The sequence below is a fragment of the Akanthomyces muscarius genome, chromosome 4 (genome assembly GCF_028009165.1).
Source record: "Akanthomyces muscarius strain Ve6 chromosome 4, whole genome shotgun sequence".
NCBI lineage: Eukaryota > Fungi > Ascomycota > Sordariomycetes > Hypocreales > Cordycipitaceae > Akanthomyces > Akanthomyces muscarius.
The window spans coordinates 4,651,552-4,670,824 of NC_079244.1; the positions used below are offsets into that span (position 1 = coordinate 4,651,552).

At 55.7% G+C, this 19,273-nt stretch overlaps 11 protein-coding genes across 11 annotated transcripts; 3 read left to right on the forward strand and 8 right to left on the reverse strand.

The window, feature by feature from the left end:
- Positions 1 to 124: 124 nt before the first annotated feature.
- LMH87_012282 (uncharacterized protein) lies at positions 125 to 820 on the forward strand (the record flags this gene model as incomplete). Its single annotated transcript, XM_056201566.1, has 1 exon — positions 125 to 820. The coding sequence occupies one exon, from the start codon at positions 125 to 127 to the stop codon at positions 818 to 820; it is 696 nt and encodes a 231-aa protein (XP_056053306.1).
- Positions 821 to 981: 161 nt separating this feature from the next.
- Positions 982 to 2,373, reverse strand: LMH87_012283 (uncharacterized protein; the record flags this gene model as incomplete). Its single annotated transcript, XM_056201567.1, has 1 exon — positions 982 to 2,373. The coding sequence occupies one exon, from the start codon at positions 2,371 to 2,373 to the stop codon at positions 982 to 984; it is 1,392 nt and encodes a 463-aa protein (XP_056053307.1).
- Positions 2,374 to 2,873: 500 nt separating this feature from the next.
- Positions 2,874 to 3,487, reverse strand: LMH87_012284 (uncharacterized protein; the record flags this gene model as incomplete). The annotated part of the gene is made up of 3 exons (XM_056201568.1): positions 2,874 to 3,072; positions 3,144 to 3,248; positions 3,351 to 3,487. 3 exons carry the CDS (start codon positions 3,485 to 3,487, stop codon positions 2,874 to 2,876), a joined length of 441 nt encoding a protein of 146 aa, XP_056053308.1.
- Positions 3,488 to 4,135: 648 nt separating this feature from the next.
- On the reverse strand, positions 4,136 to 4,921 carry LMH87_012285 (uncharacterized protein; the record flags this gene model as incomplete). The annotated part of the gene is made up of 1 exon (XM_056201569.1): positions 4,136 to 4,921. The coding sequence occupies one exon, from the start codon at positions 4,919 to 4,921 to the stop codon at positions 4,136 to 4,138; it is 786 nt and encodes a 261-aa protein (XP_056053309.1).
- Positions 4,922 to 6,928: 2,007 nt separating this feature from the next.
- LMH87_012286 (uncharacterized protein) lies at positions 6,929 to 8,035 on the reverse strand (the record flags this gene model as incomplete). The annotated part of the gene is made up of 1 exon (XM_056201570.1): positions 6,929 to 8,035. One exon carries the CDS (start codon positions 8,033 to 8,035, stop codon positions 6,929 to 6,931), a length of 1,107 nt encoding a protein of 368 aa, XP_056053310.1.
- Positions 8,036 to 9,122: 1,087 nt separating this feature from the next.
- LMH87_012287 (uncharacterized protein) lies at positions 9,123 to 10,840 on the reverse strand (the record flags this gene model as incomplete). Its single annotated transcript, XM_056201571.1, has 2 exons — positions 9,123 to 10,407; positions 10,593 to 10,840. The coding sequence occupies 2 exons, from the start codon at positions 10,838 to 10,840 to the stop codon at positions 9,123 to 9,125; spliced, it is 1,533 nt and encodes a 510-aa protein (XP_056053311.1).
- A 50-nt stretch (positions 10,841 to 10,890) lies between these two features.
- LMH87_012288 (uncharacterized protein) lies at positions 10,891 to 11,249 on the reverse strand (the record flags this gene model as incomplete). The annotated part of the gene is made up of 2 exons (XM_056201572.1): positions 10,891 to 10,909; positions 10,978 to 11,249. The coding sequence occupies 2 exons, from the start codon at positions 11,247 to 11,249 to the stop codon at positions 10,891 to 10,893; spliced, it is 291 nt and encodes a 96-aa protein (XP_056053312.1).
- Positions 11,250 to 11,953: 704 nt separating this feature from the next.
- LMH87_012289 (uncharacterized protein) lies at positions 11,954 to 12,412 on the forward strand (the record flags this gene model as incomplete). Its single annotated transcript, XM_056201574.1, has 1 exon — positions 11,954 to 12,412. The coding sequence occupies one exon, from the start codon at positions 11,954 to 11,956 to the stop codon at positions 12,410 to 12,412; it is 459 nt and encodes a 152-aa protein (XP_056053313.1).
- An 87-nt stretch (positions 12,413 to 12,499) lies between these two features.
- Positions 12,500 to 12,736, forward strand: LMH87_012290 (uncharacterized protein; the record flags this gene model as incomplete). Its single annotated transcript, XM_056201575.1, has 1 exon — positions 12,500 to 12,736. The coding sequence occupies one exon, from the start codon at positions 12,500 to 12,502 to the stop codon at positions 12,734 to 12,736; it is 237 nt and encodes a 78-aa protein (XP_056053314.1).
- An 814-nt stretch (positions 12,737 to 13,550) lies between these two features.
- Positions 13,551 to 14,727, reverse strand: LMH87_012291 (uncharacterized protein; the record flags this gene model as incomplete). The annotated part of the gene is made up of 3 exons (XM_056201576.1): positions 13,551 to 14,270; positions 14,338 to 14,508; positions 14,620 to 14,727. The coding sequence occupies 3 exons, from the start codon at positions 14,725 to 14,727 to the stop codon at positions 13,551 to 13,553; spliced, it is 999 nt and encodes a 332-aa protein (XP_056053315.1).
- Positions 14,728 to 15,768: 1,041 nt separating this feature from the next.
- Positions 15,769 to 18,462, reverse strand: LMH87_012292 (uncharacterized protein; the record flags this gene model as incomplete). The annotated part of the gene is made up of 5 exons (XM_056201577.1): positions 15,769 to 15,802; positions 15,861 to 17,013; positions 17,093 to 17,243; positions 17,408 to 17,698; positions 18,373 to 18,462. 5 exons carry the CDS (start codon positions 18,460 to 18,462, stop codon positions 15,769 to 15,771), a joined length of 1,719 nt encoding a protein of 572 aa, XP_056053316.1.
- Between the last annotated feature and the right edge of the window lie 811 nt (positions 18,463 to 19,273).

Below are 19,273 nucleotides of genomic sequence, written 5' to 3' on the forward strand. Positions count from 1 at the left end.
ACTACTTTCTGCACCACACACGCTCAAGCTCATGCCACCGCTGCACAGTCTCGAATCCATTCCATCTTCGAGGGCAAGCTTCCACTAAATATACAGCCTGAATGCCCGTCAGCTTACAACAGCCATGGCCGACGACGGCGCCCAGCGTCTCGTCCTCGCGCCGTCCACGCCCGCCGCCTTTCTCTCACACCTCTTGAACCAGCGCCGCCATCCCACCACGGCGCTCATCTGCGCCACCAAGCACGACTTCCTCCACGCCGCCGTCTCCGAGCTCCAAGACGCCCCTCCGTCCTCACCGTCCTCCCGCCCCGACGACCAGCAAGCCCCCTCCAAGCACGCCATACTCAAAGCCACCCTCGCGCACATTGCCACCTCGCGCCACATACAAACCGCCTTCGTCCCCAGCGTCGCCCACCTCCGCGCCTACCTCTCCGTCTTCCCCTCCGCCACCACCACCGTCCCCGCGCCACCAGAGCCGCAGCAGCAGCAGCAGGAGCGGCAGCAGCCCGCGCTGCTCGTCTACGGCTTCCTGGACGTGCACCGCGACGGCGGCGAGTGGTCCGCGCAGGGCATCGGCTGCTCGGCGGCGTGCGTCGTCGAGGCGGCGGCGCGCGCGGGGCTGGCGGCGGCGCTGATGGAGCCCCAGGGCTGGGGCGCCGAGCAGGACGAAACCGGGAGTTGGGCGGCGGTGTATGAGGAGCAGATTCCGCTGCTGAGCTCGACGGCAGAGGTGCGCGAGGACGGGACGTGGGCTGTGCCGTGCACGTCTGCGCGGACGATTCTCCGACGATGGTTTACGTTGGACTATTCACAAACATGAAAGCGGACTGGAAGAAAAAAAGGCATAATTCTATAAATTCCATCATATTCAAAAGGGTATTCCTTCCAACGCCCGCTCCAATGCCCAATCCATCAAGTTCGTACGCCGCATAAAAGTGCAAGAATCGCCAAAAACACATATGAAGCATGTAAAAAACAAGCTCATTGCAGAATGGCCTGCTCCATCTCCGTCATGTACAGCTTCACATGCGACTCCATCTTCAGGTACTCGTCATGCGCCGCGTGCACCTCCTTCTCAATCGCCTCCTTGAGATCCAGCATCTCCTTTTCCTTCTGCTCAATCCGCACGCGCCGAATCGCCATCTCCTTGCTCTGGTCGCCCTGCTCCTGCGTCAGCGTCGCGTGCACGCCGCGCAGCTCGTGCACGCGGTCGCGCGCCTCGGCCGCCTTGTGCGCCGCCTGCTCGCGCAGCCGCGCCGTGCGGTCGTGCCACTTGTCCAGCTGCCGCTTCAGCATCGTCTCGGTGCGATCCACCTCGCGCGCGTTGTTGCCGCGCTCCGTCAGCAGCTCCTTTTGCTTTGTGTGCCGCGCCAGCTCCTCTTCCTCCTTCGCCAGCTCCGCCGCAATCTCCTCAAGGATCCGGATGCACGCCTCCACGTCGGCGGCCACGGCGCCAAACGAGTCCGACGACGTCTGCAGCGCGCGGGCGCGCCGGTCCAGCGCGTCAATGTGCGCCTTGTCGTTGTTGAGAATGTCGCGCAGCTCGGCGAGGTGGTCCTGCAGCGAGGCGGGGCTCTGGAGCACGTACGGCCGCAGCTTGGCGCTCTCGTGGCGCAGGGTCAGCTTTTCCTGCGTCTTTTGCTCCAGCACGCCCGTCAGCTCTGTTTTCCGCTGCTTTGCCTCGTCGAGGCGCGCCGCCACGCGCTCCTGGTTGCGCCGCAGCTCGAGCAGGCGCTGCTTGAGCTCTTCGTTGCGCGCCGTCTTCTCGGCGACCTGCGCCTCCATGGCCCTGCGGTTGTGGCGCATGTCCTCGAGACGACCCTCGTTCTCCTGATTATCCGCGTAGAGCGCCTCGATGCGCGTCTTGATTCCCTCGGACTTGTTGTAGTGCTCGTCGACCACGGGCGTCTGCGATTCCCGGAAGCGCACAAAGTTGATGAGGTAGCTGAAGATCTTGACCAGCCGGTCGTACGTCGGCTTATAGAGGTCGTTGAAGGACAGATCGGTGATGCCGCACTCGAGCAGCAGCTGCCGCAGTGAGACGTAGAAGCCCATGAGGTTGCGTGTGTCCGGGGGGATCACGTCGGCAAACTCGCCGCAGACGTCCTGGGCGGCGGCACGCATGGCTGGGTCGACGGTCTCGCGCGTCGCGTTGAGGAGCAGCTCGGCGAACCACTCGAAAATCTGCTGCACGTGCGCCGGGTTCGGCTTCTGCAGGTCGGCAATGGTAAAGTTGATGCCGATTTCTGTGATGCAGCCGACGATTTCGCTGTCGGGCAGGCGCATAAACGCGTCGGCTTCGTCCTCTTTTTTGCGCGAGCGCGACTGCTGCTGTTGCTGCTGGGGGATGATGCTCATCCTGTTGTACGCCATATTGTCGGATTATCCGGTATGCTCTGCTTCGGGGCAGAGATGCCTCGGTCGTTTTTTTTTTTTCTTGCTGTCGGTCGACGTTGTAGTGTCGAGATTGATGGTTCCATGATAAACACGTTGAGTGGTGTTGCTGTGGAAACTAAAAAATGGGCCGCCGACGACTCGCGTTGAGTGCCCCACGCCAAGTGCGTCTCCGGATAGATTTCGACGAGAATAGATCTAACGGCTATTGAATGCTGTACCGAAATGCGATTATGATTAAAATACAACGGGTGAGATGTATGCACACAAAATCACTCCACACGAATTGGTTGCCACGTTATGATTGAATCGTTCCATTGTGTTTGATCTTTCTACATTAGTCTATCTGGCTGCCAGCGGATAAGTCGGCCAGCTATAAAACCCAATCCAAAACGCCTCTATCCCAAGATCAATGTCTAATGCAATGTGCATCCTTTTTGTGTTTGAATGTCTTATTTTTCGGGTGTATGATTCACAGCTTAGGCAGAGTGCGTCTTGAGCAGGCGCTGGAGCTCGGCGGGGTTGGCGCCGACAAAGTTGTCGACCTGCTCGCCGTCCTTGAAGAAGAAGAAGGCGGGGATGGAGCTGACACGGAGCTGCTGGGCGATTTCGGGAACGTTGTCGACGTCAAACTTGACAAAGTGCACCTTGTCCTTGAATTCTTCCGAGTTGGAGTGCCTGAGGAAGATGAGTCGTCAGTACTGCACGCTCGAGGTTGGGGCATTTGGCGAAGTTATGTGAGAGCTTACTTTTCCAGAATGGGAGCAATGGCCTTGCAAGGAGGGCACCAGTCGGCGTAGGAGTCGACAATGACAACCTTGTTGTTTGCGACGGCCTGGCGGAACTCGTCGGCACTGCGGGGAACAAAGTGTTAGCGAAGCTGATATATGAATGCGCCGAGACTCAATTGGCTTGGTTGATTGCCACTGATGAAGTCAAAGGGGTGTTGTACGTACGTTTTGACAACGTGGACAGTCATGGCTGGACGAGTTGCGTGGAAGAGTCGGTTCTGGGTGGGCGCAAAGGTAGCTGGGCGAGCGATGGAGGCGATGTGGGAAGTGTTGGAGCGGAGGATGCGTGATGCTGGAAACATTTTGAAAAGGGGATTCGACAGGAAGCGGGCGGCGAGTTGGTTTTATAGATGACGAGCACGGTGGTGGTGGAGGCCGGAACGATCGTGGTGGGATGATGTGATGGCGATTAGCGTTTGAGAAGATGTTGGGATGCGGTTGCGCAAGAGCAAGGCTTTGTCATGAATGGTCCTTTCTGGAGAGGGAGAGGGAGCAGTGCTGAGGTAAAAGCCGAATTGGCCCGACAGTGCATTTTTGCTGAGCAAAGGGGCGCTTTAGCGGGCGTTTTAGTGGGCGTCTTAGCGGGCGTTAGTGGACGGGGGTGGGTGGCCACTGTAAATGGCGATTTGTCAGGCACAGACATACTGGACTGGCACGGCCAATGCAAATGCAGATGACGCAATAAGTCTGCTGAGCGCGGTAATTGTAATGGCAAGCAGCTAATAATAAATCAAGTCGTTGCATAATTCCACATCAATCCAGCCGCTCAGCTTTACTTTCACTTGGCCTGTGTACTCAGTTGTGTGCAGGTTGATTCCAGTGTTTGGTTTTGTCTAGACATTATCAAGCGGGCGCATCTCTGTAACGCAGCAGCCTCTCCCGATTCCATCTATTCTTCTGGCCCATTGAAGAATACTCCTTTAGAAAAGATATGCTGTCAACCTACATGTCTAGTCGCTTCCATCCCGGCCCAAGATTCGCAACACAAACTCAACGTAGCGCTGCACGTCATCCGCCTCTATGAACAACACCTCGTCGCCTATTTGCTTTGCCAGCGCCGCCTTGACTAATCCCATCCTATCGTCTCGATCTGGCACCGCATCGTCGTCCTGAATCTGCTGCATCGCCCACTCTCCTCCCGCTACTTTACTCACTAGCTGCCGTGTTACCGCATACATCCACGCGCGGCTCGCATTCAGCACCGCATAGTGCCTCGGGGCATCGCGCGCGGCCCACCCAAGCTCCTCGCGGAGCTGGGCCATGACGCGTTTTGCCGCCACGGCGCCAAAGACATCCAACCTGCTCTTCGCTGGAGACTGGGCTAGATTCCTGCCCTTTGCTCTGCACACAGCCAAATGAAGCAATAAGTCCGGGTCGCCTTCGCCGCCGCGCCCATCGACAATCTTGCTGTCCGATGATGCCGTCGTCATGTGCAGCTCAAACGCCGGCGCGGACGTATTCGGATTCGCAGCCACTGCTTCCGTGACGATGCTCATCTCAAGTCCGGCTGCTGGGCATGGCAGCGCTTCTTCGCTCAGTGTCGTGGCCACTGCCGCTCTTTGCGCCTCTATCATTGGACTCGGCACCACGACGAGCACGTCGAGGTCGCTGCGGCCGGCCTCGTATCCGCCCAGGACGGCAGAACCATGGAGATAGATTCCGGTCAAGTTCCCATCCAGCACCAGTGAAACTCGGTCGTTCAGTTTCTGTAGATATTCTTCTGAAGCAGCGTCCATTGTGGCGTGCTCGGGTGTTGTGCATGCGCGCTGTATGTAGAAACCCACGGCACACAACCCCGCCTATCGTGGACTCGCGTGGTGGAACGAGTTTCGTGGCGCTGCGAGGCTGTGCATGCATGTACACTTACATGCACTAACCCGTTGGTTGGCAGCCTTGATATTTTACTATTTTGCTCAGCAATAATCCAGCACAGATTTGGCCGTAATCTATCGAGACGAACATGACGCTACATGGTGAGTCAACTGCTGCCGTGGGATATAAACAGATAAGAGGCCGTAGCGATTCAAAAGCTTTGATGTTGCTGGGCTCGGAGTCTAATGTGACGCATGTGTGGAAGCATAGAGAGTTGCACCAAACCCTCATATAGAAGCAAAGAATCTTGTCACCGAAAACCCACTCTTATACTTTTTCTTAGTTATTTTCAACTTCAACATGATCCAGCTTCAACATGAGGCACCAGGGTCAAAGTCAACATGGTAAAGGCAATATTGTATTGTCATCAGAGTATTTCACTATGGCCATCGAGTTACCAGAGCTACTTGTGATTCAGTCTCGTTCATGTGAGGCCGAAGCTGCACAGACTCTGCTAGTCGCCCACAGTCTCACAAAGAATCAACGCGAATCATAAAATATGAGGAACGACAGAAATGGCTTTTTTCTTTGCGAAAATCGCATTAAGCTTATTCGAACTTCTTTCTGCACATACGCTATATTCTGTTCACCGCTTGGACAAACCCGTGGGGCCAGTCATTTACAGATACGACAGACTTGTCATACACTGAGTCCCCAACCGCATTTGGGAAGCTTGCACTGCTGAAGTTCGCCCCAAAAATATCTAGACTGGATGACTCTCCTCGTCTGAGTGGTGTCGAGTGGCTTATATTCGCATGTCTCAAACTGGGCCGTAACAATTGGCCAGTCTGCGGTTACGCCCATCTCGCGCCGCAAGCACCAATGTAAACATCCATGGACTACACTACAGTGGACGCAACTTAAATCCGCAAGCACCAATATAAACAGCCATGGACTACACTGCAGTAGACGCAACTTAAATCCGCAAGCCAACCAATTTTTTTTTACTTTTTGCCAGTTCAATCTCTCACAATGCTTAGCTGTCTTGCCTCCACACAGAACCCACCCAAGAGGTAAGCCACGACCAAAACCCACAGCGAAAACGGGGACAACCCCAGCACTTGGCAGCAAAAGTAATCAAATCAAATGGCAAGAAATTGCAAAAAGAAAACATGCAACAGCCGGTGTTCGCTGGTCGTCACCGACCCAACTACTAATCTGCCGGTCAATAGCTTAACTTCAGCGGAGCGAACGGGACGCGGTGTATTCTACTGCCTGTGGTCGCATGTACTAGCAAAGCAGCAGAATTGAACTATGTTGTATCCCCGTCCACCACCTCGATGCCAATTTTCGATCTCTCGGGCCGGGCTATACAGCTAGTACTTAAAACTACTCAACGTCATCTCGCGAAGAATTTCACAACTTATGTATTTTATGTAGCATCCAAGTATGGCGTTTCTGGGACGTACCGCACCTTTCCGTAACTAGGCCACGTAAATGCTACGAGAATGGCTGGCTGGTAGAGGGCGCCGCTTTCTCGCCTGAGATAAGATTGAGTAGCTCAACATTTCGCCAGGCTCGACTTGATTAGGGAATCCATCATCTCACAGCACTCATCTCTCACAAATGAACCCCACATGGAACAGCTTGAAGAGGTACTTCCACAGCCAAACCTAGGAACGAAAACTGGGACAACCCTGGCACTCAGCAGCAAAGACGAATTGCCAGAAAATGCGAAATGGAAACACACAACGTTGTGTTTGTGAGCTAATAACCTGCTAGTTGATGGCTAAACTATAGGCGAGGGATAAAGTAGACGCCCACATACGCAGCAAATGGTATGCGCCTTCGCTCGATCTTTAGCCAGTGATTATGAGCACTAGAAAGCAGGCTCAGGTGACTGACTATGCGCGCAGCGCAAGCAGCTGAACTCAAGAGCCAATGTTGCCGCCATAGCCCGGACCGCCGACAAGCATATAACTGTTCCATGGCGCTCCAGCATTATAATGCGCCTCCAGATCATAATTGTAGGGGTCGGTGATTATGTCCTGCAAGTTGGCCTCGTAGTTGTAGGTGGTCCCGTCGTTGGCGCTTGTGTACACCATGTTGCGAATGTAAGCCGCCTTGTCTTTTCCTGCAGAGGGGAATTCGCCGGAACCCATGTCGGAGGTGGTTTGCGACTTGTCGCTGTACATTTCGCCGTAAAACGTAATCTTGTCGGCTCCCGTGGCGAGGCTCGTCGAGCTCGTAACGTTTTGCGTGAACAGCGATGCTGGGTAATAGCCAATGTCGCGGCCGCCGACGGACAGCCACCATTTTCCATCCGTGAGGTGATACTCGAGGTTGATGTCGTTCTGAGCGCCGCCGTCCACCGAAAAGGGCCGAAACTCGTGGCCAGGGTAAATGTCCGTGTCGACCTGCGTCCAGCCCGCGACTTCTCTGTTGTATCCGCCTTGGTAGTCGCCCACCGAGTGGTACCCAGTGGCGGTGTAGAAGCAGAAAAAGTGAGCGGTAGGAGGGTTGAGCAAGGGGTATTTTTGCCAGCCGGCTTCGACAGTCTGCTGAATTTTGCCAAAGTACGAGTTTTGAACGAAGTTGCTGCTGATGGCGGTCTGGATCAAGGACATGTCAGACGTGCTTTCCAGGTAGGGATCGTAAAGACTAAAGGTCGCTCCGCCGCCGAGATTGGCCACGCTCTGTCCGGTGAGCGCGTATTTGTGACCGTCGGGAATAGTCGCCCTCTTGGCAGTCCCCTGCGGAGGCGACTTCTTTTCGACCCCGTTGGAAGGTGTACTCTGTCGGAGGTATGGTACAGCTCCCTTGGGGCCGTTGAGCGGCGTGAACAAGCCTTTCAAAAGATCGGGCTTGTCCGAAGGAGGTGCAACCTCATCCTGCATCACCCAGTCCAGAACGTGACCATTAGACAAGGTGGTGGTCTCAACAATAGGCTTCCCATCGATTGTACCCGCTGTTGCGCGCGAAGTCACAATTGGCAAGGCCGCGAATGCAGCGAGAAGCATCTTTATGGAGTGATGCATCTTGATTGTCGTGCTAACTGTGCGGAAAGCTCTCCGCCGAGTTCAGTATAACATTACGATTGACACAGCAATCTCTGGAGTCTTGAAACACTCTTCATATATTATTTCAGAGAGTGGACTGATACTCTAACTTGCCCTGTTTTCTCTTTTGCCCCGTACCATCAACTGTCCTTCCACAAAGGGCAGGCAGGTACTTGCTACCGATAAATCAGTTTCTCTCTGCCTATTCAGAAAGATTTACATAATGAAGTGCATCAGTTGTGAGCCCGTCTAGAAGTTGTGTTGCTGAATCCATCCTGTCTAAACTGCCGCGCGACCGGTTCACCTTCCTTCTGCGGCGCCGAAAACGGCTCCCAGGGTCCGGTCCTAGGGAGGGTGCTCCGTATTCGCGCCAAGCGGACAGTCGCCATTTTCCTCCTTCCTGTTCGAGCAATACCCGCGAAGGTCGACCCTAGCTGTCGATCATATCACCAGAATATGCTCAGAAATTACTTCTGGAAGCTGTCGTAAATGTATCCGTCAAGGTAATTGTACCAAACTCAAGGAGAGCAAACTCAATTGCCGGCAGCAATTTCCAGCAATTCGGTCGGCGGTTGCTTCGCGGACTGGGCTTGGCTGACTCCTGCCGGTAGATTGCAGGGGAGCTTTATTTCGATGCTCAAATTTCAGTCGTGGCTTTCGGTTCGTCGGCGTCGCGATGATTTGCACTTGTGGCCAAAGCACTGGGTGCTCGACGTCGACACAGCACATTAGGACCACTTTTGGCACTTGAGCACGCCTGTTATGAAGATGTTAAACGGGAGCTGCCTAACAGAGCCTAGATGGCCTTTTCTTTCTCTTCTGTAGCCACTCAGTTAATTTTAAAAAAAAAGTCGAGGCTATCAACAGCATTATTGGGGTGTCGCGATACCACCCACTTGCACTTACAATGGTCTTGGCCTCATCCGCGGAACTCTCCCCTCTGATGGGCCCAAACATGGCACCTGGTATCGATTACTATCTTTAATATCTTGTGCATATCTTCCTTTATTCATTCCCTGGCTTTTTACATCTTATTATTTCTTACTCTGCGTCTTTTTCTAGGACCCTAGCGTAGGAACTTGCGTCCGATTGCGGCATGTTGTCCAAACATGTACGCCGCAACTTCTTCATCAAACACTTGCTGCTGCTTCCTCCTCCGCTCCTCCTGGAGCTCTTCCCGCCTCTTCTCAACCTCGATCGCATTCGGAGGCACGTCTCCCACCATCGTCTGGATTGACTGCACAAGCTCCATCGGCATGCGGCGCGCACGCCAGTCGACGCGTTCCCAGCCCGCCTCGGACCACCAGCCGGGCTGCTGCGGCGGCGTGTTACGCGTCGAGCATAGGCGGTAGTGCGGATCGACGAGATGCAGCTTCAAGAACCGTCTGCGGCCGGGCTTGGAGGCGTCCAGCAGACGAAACGCCTCCACGCGGTGCTGCATCACGTTTGGGAACGCGAGTAGACGGCCGTCGGGCGTGGCAACGGTCCCCAGCTCCTGCAAGGCCGGTGCGCCGGGCAGCGTCTCGTCGTCGCTGGCGTCGTTGCTCAGGTCGAGGTGGGAGTCGAGCCCGTAAATGTCGGCCAGCGGCGCGAGGGCATGATGCGGGCTGGAGCCCGTGCCGTTGCCCCAGACGTGCTCAATGGGATCGAGGTCCGCCTCGACGCGAAATGAGACGGCTCCCGAGTCGTGCGTGACGTTTTCGGTTGCAAAGTACACGAGCGTGGTGGCCACAATGTGGTCGCCAAGCAAGCCCGTGAGCTGCCACCCTGTCGCTTCCCTGGTGGGCTGCGCCGGTGTCAGCTCAACCGCGCCAATCTCCACGACGACCTGCAGGCCCTGCTGTGCAAAGTCGGACTCCAGCGACACGGTGTAGAAGGCGTGGTCCTCCTTGGGAGGCAGGTCCGTCAGCTTGCGCCAGTGCAGCATGCGACCCGGCACAACGGCGCGGTTGTTTCTGCCCGCTTTCCACTCGTCGTAGGTGAAGGCAGCGCCGGGCTCCGGGTGCAGCCACTTCTTGCAGCGGCGGTACTTCAGCTTGAGCGCGGCCGACGGCGAGTACGTGGCTGCCCAGTCTGCTTGGATCAGCGGATACTGCCATGATGGAGGCGGCGCCCGTGGGTTATCTGGCTGCGCGAGAAACTCGTGCAACCACGCCTTGGTGGCTTGGTGCAGCTCGCCCTGCCCAGATTGCATAATCTCGTCCAGCTCTTCCAGATCGACGGCTGTTGGCTCTTGTGGGCTCCACTGGACACCATAGGTTCGAATCCTTTCCGGAGTCCTTCCCTTCCCTGGTCGGACCAAGATCTCATTCCAGGGCTGGATGGATGCCTCAATAATCCTTTCGATGGATCTGTATAGAGAGAAGTTCTGGCGCGGGTGTAAATTGTTAATGTACGACGTCAGTCTTGCATCCCTGGTCCTGTTGCCCGCTGGTCCAAAGCAGACTTCTGAAGGCAGCCACTGGTACCGCCGAGAAAACATGAACGCACGCCCCTGCCAGGATTTTTCTGGTGAGCTGCCGACATGCCTGCATACATGACACTGCTCCCTTCCTCTTGGTACTCCTCGCATGCCTCTTGTCGGATTGCCGTCGCAGCGACCCCAAAGAGAACGCGAGCACGCCCAGCTTTGCTCCTGGGACCGGCTGCCTTGTCCAAATCGGTCCGCCGCGTTGATTGTGCCAGTGACACCGCCGTCGCTGAGAACACAAGTTTCTCCAAACATAAGCGAGAACAAATCTGGATCAACCATGTGTACTTGCGTGTCGTCTTCTGAGCGACCATGATGCAAACCGGTATTGTGATACAAGATATCCGGTGCCTTGGTCAGCGCCTCAACTTCGGCAGCCAACCCTTTGAGCAGGTCAGCTGATATGAGTCGATCTGACTTGCAGATACGCGATGCCGAGTCAAACACATGCGTCAGGTTGAACATGCCATGATACAGCGCCTTGTCGCGCAGCTCTGCCACACACCAACTCCATGCAGCTGGGCTGATCAGCTCTGACGATGACAATTCGCTCGCCCAATGCGCAATCACCGTTGACTCATAAATCTCCACGCTCCAGTTTGGCCGGTCTGTGACAATGTTCATCAGCTGCAGCATGGCGATTTCCCTGGCTGTGAGCCGCCTCTGACGCCAGTCGCCAAAGCCACTGGCGAAGCGCTCCTCGACCTCGATCGGCACACGCATGGCGCCAAACCCAGGCACAAGAAGCGAACGCCTGCCAGTATTGTCAAAATCAACGCTAGTATCTCCATGTTTCTCGCAACGGGCTTTCTTTGGGAATCGCTGGGCCATGTCGTTCAGTGCAGGTCCGTGAAGCGGATAGTGTTTAGAGTCTTCGGACCTGGACAGATATTGCCGATTGCGGTGTGTCAGAGCCTTCAAAATTCCACGGACGTTGGGAGCATGTTAACAATAGATTTTCTGAGGAAAAGGGAAAGTAGTTCGCAAGAAACAATCGTCGTGATTGAGGGACAATCATCATTGCTCTGAGACCTGGCGTTCACGGTAGTGGGACTGCTGCCTATCACACAATCGCGGCAGTTGTGTTAGGTAGTAATAAGTACAACTTGGAGAGAATTTGTTAAGGTTTTCGTCCCTTTTGATGATACCATTTGTCTATTTTAGTTTATTACCATTGACTACTTAATTAGTAGTCTCGGCAGCCTCCCGGGCTCCATAGTCTTCCACGGCTTTTAAGGTTCTGTGGCTGATTCAAATATTTAATATTTGCGCCAGCATGCACCTTGCAGGCGTAGGCACTCCTACAGAGTTACGGCTGTAAAACTACTCGCCTGCAGGGTACATTACCACAAGAGACGATCCTATTCACAAAATTGTATCTTCTACACCAGACTGCCAGCTTTCAGACCTAGTTGCCCAGCATCAGCATGAGCCTTCAAAGCCACATCGATCGAGACAGCAACCCGCCTGTGGGTGAGGTCAATGCGCCTTCGAAAGAAGATATCCTCCATCATCTCCGTGGCCTGCAAGAAGATACACACTTTAGAGAATTGTTCCTCTACAACGGATGGTATGGCGCGCAGTTCCCGAAAATTGAGAAGCTATTCGACCTAGACAGCCTGACCGGCATGTGGATCGAAAGCGCCAACCACGTCTGCAACGGCACTGCGCCCGTCTTCCTCGTGCCAGATTCTTGGCAGCACTGGCTCACCTCGGCCATCTTCCTCGAGGAGCTTCTGCTCTACACACACAAGCGCTGGTTTCGCCCCTACGAGAGCGACATTGACAGAGGTCAGTTCCTCACCAAGGTCTGCAGCCTGCCACAGTCGCCGGCCTCGCCCACCGAGGCCTGCTCACAGGAGATGGCCGACTACATAACGATGTAGAGTGCCAACCTGTGCGCGAGGGTTGCGTTGGCGCAGTCAAACGAGCTTGATCGCGAGGAGCGGAGGGCAGGAAAGCGCCTCTATCAAATGCGGCCCCTCTTCCGGGCCGTGGCCGTGGCCATCCGCTACACCTCCTTCAGCGTCACGGTGACGGACATTTCCACAATCCCCGTCCTCATCGTCCGCACCGGCGTGGAAGACGGCCTGAGCGCACCGGTCGACGTCGAACAGGTGCCCGAAAGCGACAGGCGGGCCGTCGTGGCTGATTCGCAAGGGCGCCTGTCCGCGTGGAAGCGACCCTGGACGTTGCCATCACGTTCCTGATGGCCCTTGAGCAGCGCGAGGAGACAGACGGCCCCGTTACCAAGGCTGCGATCCAAGGCACGCGCGTCATGGATCCAATGTTCGACATGTCGGCAAGCCGCAGGGAGAAGCTTGGGTGGGACGAGGAGCAGATGGGTAGACGCCACGAAGCGACCTGCATGGTCTGGCAAGGGACATGAAACGGTCCAGGACTATCGGGAGATGTGTGCGCAACGTCGCGAGGATGCCAAGCCGATTATGCGCGAAATGCAAGATGCGGAGAGCTGGAGGAGGTATATGCGAGAAACAAGCAGCCGATAAGACGAACTGGAAGAGCGAACTGGAAGAGAAGGGCCCGGAGGTGTTGGGCTACAATAAGTACAACTCAGATATAATTAAAACTTGTACAAGAAAACGGGAAAGAAGAAAAACAACAAAAATAACAAAAATAACAAAAATAACGCCACTTTAAAGTTACGTATTTTATATATATAAAGGACATTTATCCGGCTGGCTAAACTTGCCGGAGTTGATTGCTGTGTATCATCACAGCCCCGTGGCAGTCAACTTAAAGCAGCTAGGATTAACGGATTAGAAGTACTGAACTCGAAAGAATTGACTTTATTTCCGTGCTGCAATTACTCAGCCTTGGGAAAAGCAACAGCTTCATGGGAGATGTGCCAAAATGGAGATGTGTGTGCCTACTTTTGCGTAGGTTTTCTTCGTTAATATTTTCGTCTTTGCTAATATCCAGTCATCTAAATGGTCCGTCGTGTCTTTGTTTTGATACCCTCCACCGTTTCTTGTTCTACTTTCCAGAGGCCTCAGCCCATCTTTACTCCTTGCCGCCGAGATATCTGTAGACGACGGAAAAGTCACGCCCCTTGCAGTCGTCGCGCTCCGCCGCCTCCTCGTACACCTTGAACGCCGCGTCGGCGAGCTTCATGTCCGCGCCGGCCTCCTTGGCCGCGACCATGGCCAGCCTCAGGTCCTTCTTCATCAGGGCGATCCCGAACCCGCCGCTGTAGTCCCGCCCCGCGGGCGCCGTCTCGACCACGCCCCTGACCGGGTTGTTGACCTCGCTGGGCCAGCAGCGGCCGGTGCTCACGTTGAGCACGCCCGCCAGCTTCTTGGGGTCGAGCCCCCAGCGCATGCCCAGGTTCATGGCCTCGGCGGTGGCAATGTTGTTGAGCGCGAGCAGGTAGTTGTTGGCGAGCTTGGCCGAGAGGCCGGCGCCCTGGTCGCCGCAGTGGAGCACCTTGCGGCCCATGGTGAGGAGGACGGGCTCGAGGCGCGGGAGGAGGGCGGTCGGCGCGCCGAGCATAAAGGTGAGGGTGCCGGCGGTGGCGCCGACGACGCCGCCCGACATGGGCGCGTCGACAAAGGAGCCCTGCCGGGCGGACGCGACGGACGAGGCGACGGCGCGGGACGTCGACGGGTCAATGGTCGAGCAGTCGATGAAGACGCGGTCGCGCTGCGGGAGGGCCGCGGTGAGGATGGACTTGTACACGCCCTGGACGTGCTGCGGCTCCGGGAGGACGGTGATGACGGTGTCCTGGGAGGTGTGTCAGTGCGTGTGGTGCGTGCGGTGCGTGAGCGGGTGTGAGGAGCATCGGACGTACGGCTTCCTTGGCAGCGTCGTGGGCGCTGGCGGCGAGCTCGACAGCGGCGCCGCCGGACGCGCTCTTCATCTCGGTCTGCAGGCTCTCCATGGCGCCGCCGTTGATGTCGTAGAGCGAGATCCTGTCGGTGGGCTGCAGCTTGGACTGGAGGTTCTTGGCCATTTGGTAGCCCTGGGTTCGGAAGCCATGTTAGCGAAGCCGCGGGGTGTGCGTACGCCTTTGGCCAAGTCACAGCGACAAGACTTTGCTCTATATTAAAGTACATTCGCGACGCGGACTCACCATCTGGCCGAGGCCGACAAAAGCATAGTTGTCGAGCCGTCTCGGCGTCGTCGCGAAGCCCCTCCGCTGGGCCGCGCCGCGGAGCATCTGAGCCGCAACCAAACGCATCGTGTGTGTTTACGTATGAGGCGCTGCAGGTGGTGACGGAGCAAAAAACAACACGGCGGTATATCAGAACAATCAATAGACAGGCCAGCGGGGGCTTTTCGATCAACACAAGTCTCCGGCAAAATAAAAGTAAGAAGAAAAAAAAGACAATGCAGATGGACGGTCTCGTCTGACGTGGGGAAGAGAGACGCACGCCGTTTGTGGTTGTTCCGCCAAAGCCGTCCATTGCCGGCACCAGCCATGGGACAGAGAAGCGGCGCTAAGCGTGGAGCTGGTGCAGGCTCGGAGCTCGGAGAGTGGTCATGGCGTGCGGAGAAAACACGGGGTAATAGTTGCTACCCTAGACATTATGTAGGAGCGATGTGCTCGGATTGCGCGAACAATTTACATCAGATAAATTATTTTGAACCTTGATATCGTTGTTGGCCAATAGGCGAAGCATTGGGGAGACGCGTACTGAATTTGCTCGTATGCGTGGTGTCTTGCTGGGTGTTCCAGTGTCGTCAGAATTGCCTCTTTCAGTCGCCATTCACCTCACAGAGCATAACCATGTTATGTCGCCAGCTCGCGAGAGTAACGTCAGCGTTGCACATCTATCACTAGAAAGCGGTCCATCGACTCATTCGAAAATCTCCAACATAAAAACCATCAATGGGGAACCAAGCTCCATAATAAGGGGGGGTATTTTTCTTTCATCTCGCTCTGGGAACATCCTCAATAAAGCCAAAACCGGAATAACCACGATACACACAAAAAGAAGGTTGGGCAAAGGGGGGGTAATAAACATGAACAAAAAGAAAACCGAAAAAAATAAACAGGCGGAAGAGAAGCAGAAAAAAACGACCAGCCACAAACACCGGAAACGCAGCCACCTAATGACATGAACAATAATGGGCCACGTCCCCAGGTTTCCTTTTCCTCCTATCCCCAATATTCACATTATTTCCAAATTGGATCGCCATCCACTGGAATAAACCAAGGTCCAATTTTTCCATTCTTTCCTTCTCCTTTCTCCTTTGAGTTTCATACATGTTGATCTGACTACAAAAGGTTGACCAGCCAAGGGACGATGGCGCTGTGTGCGTGTTAGCGATTCTGCAATTCAAGGTCATGGCCGTCCCGTTTCAACTTACCCAACAGCAACCGTGGCACCAATTCCAATAAAGGCTCTGTTTCTAACCCTGTCCTTGCGCACCTCGGCGTCCGTCTTGGCCTTCTTCGAGCGTGGTTGCAGCTCTTTCGAGTCGGCCGTATCCTTCTTATCGGCGCCCTGCTCGACTGGGGTGATGTCGCTGGCCTTGCGCTTGCCCTTCTTCGACTCGGTCTTGGTGCCCGACTTTGCGGCCGCAGCCTTGTCGGCCTCCTTGGCGGACTCGACCTGCTCCTTGGCCGTCGCCATCATGGCGGCAATCTCTTCTGCGGTCGGGGGTTGGCCGGCCGTGGGCAGCGGAACCTCGATCTCGGTAACGGTCTGCTTCTTGTCGCTGCCCTTGGCGCCCTTGACAGGCTCCTCGACAATGTGGAGCTTGGCGGTGTCGTCCTCGGACTTGACGGGTTGCAGAACGACGGTAGGCTCGAAATCGGCGGCCTTGGGAACGCCAGATTCAGAATCACCGTCAACGGCAGCGGCAGCCTCCTTCTCAGCGGCAGCCTTGGCGGCCTTGGAGCTTCGCTTGCGGGGCGAGGCCGGAGCCTTCCTGCCGCTCGACTTGGCGGGGCTAACGGAGCGTCGCGAGCGTCTCGAGGCACTGCCGGTGGCAGAAGCGGCGGGGGTCAGCAGAGGCTGGGTGGTCTTGCTCACGTCAAACCTGGGAGGAGCCGAGATCTTGCGGGTGGGAGACGAAGTCGAGTCGTTGTTCTGCGTGATGGTAATGTTGGCGGGGTCGAGCAGAGCGCGGATCCAGGGAGCAATCTGGTACTCCTCAGCGAGGGCCAGGGCTTGCTCCGGAGGGATCCAGATGTTGCCAGCCGTCTCCTCAGGGCTGGTGGTCGGCAGGGACTTGATGTACTTGCGCTCGGCCTCCTCGTCGGCGGCCTCGGCGTACGGGAAGGTGGCCTTGAACATGCCGGTGGCGGACACGTAGCCGTCGAAGCTGCGACGCATGAGGAAGTAGCTGGTGGGGCTCGACTTGAAGATGCCCGAGACGATGCCTTTTTGCATGGGAGCGCGAAGGTGGGCGTAGTCGAATGCACCGACGGTGGTGGGCTCGGCCTCGTCATCATCGTCAGCCATCTTGGGCGTGAGCTTAGTCTGTCCGAGACGACGACGGGAGACGAGCTCGGTGTCTAGCAGTGGGTGGACGGTTAGCAATTGCGCGATCCAGGAGCTGTGGTCACCGGGGGAGGCGCCTGGACAGCGACCAACATTCGGGGATGTCCTCCATCATAAGCGGGTTGCGCTTGGCAGGAAGAGTTCGGGAAGAAGCCATGGCGAGAGAGCTGTCTTGCGACGAGATTCGATCGTGGGGATTCTTAGGGTCGCAGAAGCGATGATGATGGACAGCAAAGCTGGGTGCCTGCGGACGAAACGACGAGAGGAACGGATTAGTCGCAATGCTCGGTGGATGGGCGCGTGCGCGTTTCGCAACGGCAACGGCAACGGCAACGTGGCAAACGATGTAGCGAGCGTATAGCTTGCCACGTTGAAGCCGAGGGAGAAAGCTTGGGTTTGTTGGCGTACAAGAGATGGTAGTTGTGGCGGCGGCGGCGGAGAGCAGAGGAAGGAAGACGAAAAAGCCAGCCGAGCTTCAACGCGATTTAACCGGGGCGCGAAGAGAACAAAGCAATAAGATGCTGCGCGTAATGGAGAATGAGAAAGACGAATGGAAAAGAAGAGCTCAGAAAGCAATTCTCCAATGGCCCAAGTAAGAAGAAAGGGGGGGGGGCGGAGAGATGGAAAAAAAGAAGCAAAGCGGCCGAACGCGGGAGATGGGGGATGCGACGCCGTCGACGGGGTGCAGACGAAGAAACACTGAAGGAGAAGTCAGGAAAAAGATTCGCGATGGGCGGGCGGTTCGGGGGGGGCAGGCGAACCAGAGAGTCCAGGGCGGGCCTGGCGTGGGAGTGGGCGTGGGAGTGGGCGACAGAGAGAGGAGCGAGAGAGAGAAAGAGAGCAGCGAACGAGGAGAGAGAATGGGAGAGTGGGAGTGGGACACGACGACGTGGTACCTCTTCTACTGCGGCAGATTGTATGCGAGTAAAAGTACCCTGTGTCGAGGGCAGGCGAGCCGGCGCCGCGAGTGGCAGACGGCGGGTACCTGAGGCTGGCTCCTGGCTGGCTCCTGGCTGGCTCCTGGCTGGCACCAGGCTGGCACCAGGCTGGCTGCCACGCTGCCCAAGGCGACCACACTGACTTTGTTAGCGGCCAGGCCAGCCAAAATCAAGTGGTAATATCAATCGAGGTGGGCTGATGGAGGGAGCATTTGCGGGTCGCTTCCAAAAGGGACTAGTGCACACTGGCAGCAAAGCCACAGTGACTGTTAGGCAGCGGGCTACTGGGATAAACCCCGACTCCCGCAGTGCTGGGAAACGCCTGGAGAGAGCTTTTACAGCTGTCCACCGCCAGCTTCCCTACTGGGCAATGAAAGCAAGGGCCAGCTGGCCGCAATTACACTGGAGTGGGACCCCTGGCCTTGGTGGGCTTACCGATTCCTCCTCTTGCTGCTCCTCTTGTCCCCTGTTCGTTGATTTGATGGGTTCGGTACCGTGCACCGCGGCACGGCTGGTCATTTCCATTCTTGCCTGGCCTTCTTCGCCTTTCCTCACGCCGAGTCATGTTAGCAGACGACACTCTCACACCGCCTCCCGCTGCCCTTTTCGACACGTACCTCTCTAATAATCGATACCGCCCATCCACACCACCACTCAGCCGGCGCTCCCCAACATCTCATCTCCCCACCGGTCGAGTCCTCCTTTTTCTTTTTTTTTCTTTTTTTTTTTACTAGTACTGGTGCATGGCACGTGTACCAGTAGCCGTCCCTCGCCCCCAGTCCTGTCAAAACGATGCCATACCATACCATGTTCGCCAACCCGACGGCTTCTCATGGCCCGCTCCCAAGCGCTAATACGCCTGCATCTATATTCAATCTGGTTCCTTTGCTATACCACATATATATTAAACCTCTAATAAACATTACTACGGCGTGCTTGTCCCTGCGTTTGCTTTACTCTACCGTGTACACCGCGAAGTGTTAGCAGTAGGGGTGCTCAAGAAATGTTGATGCAAGTCTATAATTTAGACTTGAGGATGTATTCAACTTGATAAATTTCGGCAGTAAATATTTCCAAGCACGGTGAACGGTCCTGAGTACTTTCACTCCATCAGGCACCTCGCTAGTAGCTGCCGTATCATCTGCGCCTTGCTGAAGCCAAGTAAGGAAATCTTGCTAGACTCAGGTACTACGATGAAACAATTGGCATTGGCCAAATTTTTTTGGGATTTTTTTTTAAAATCAAAATCAAAAAAAAAAAAAAATTTGTTGCCGACGGTCCTCAAGTCCGCGCGACGGCCGCACAGAATTTGGCGCGGTGCAACCACTCGTCAACT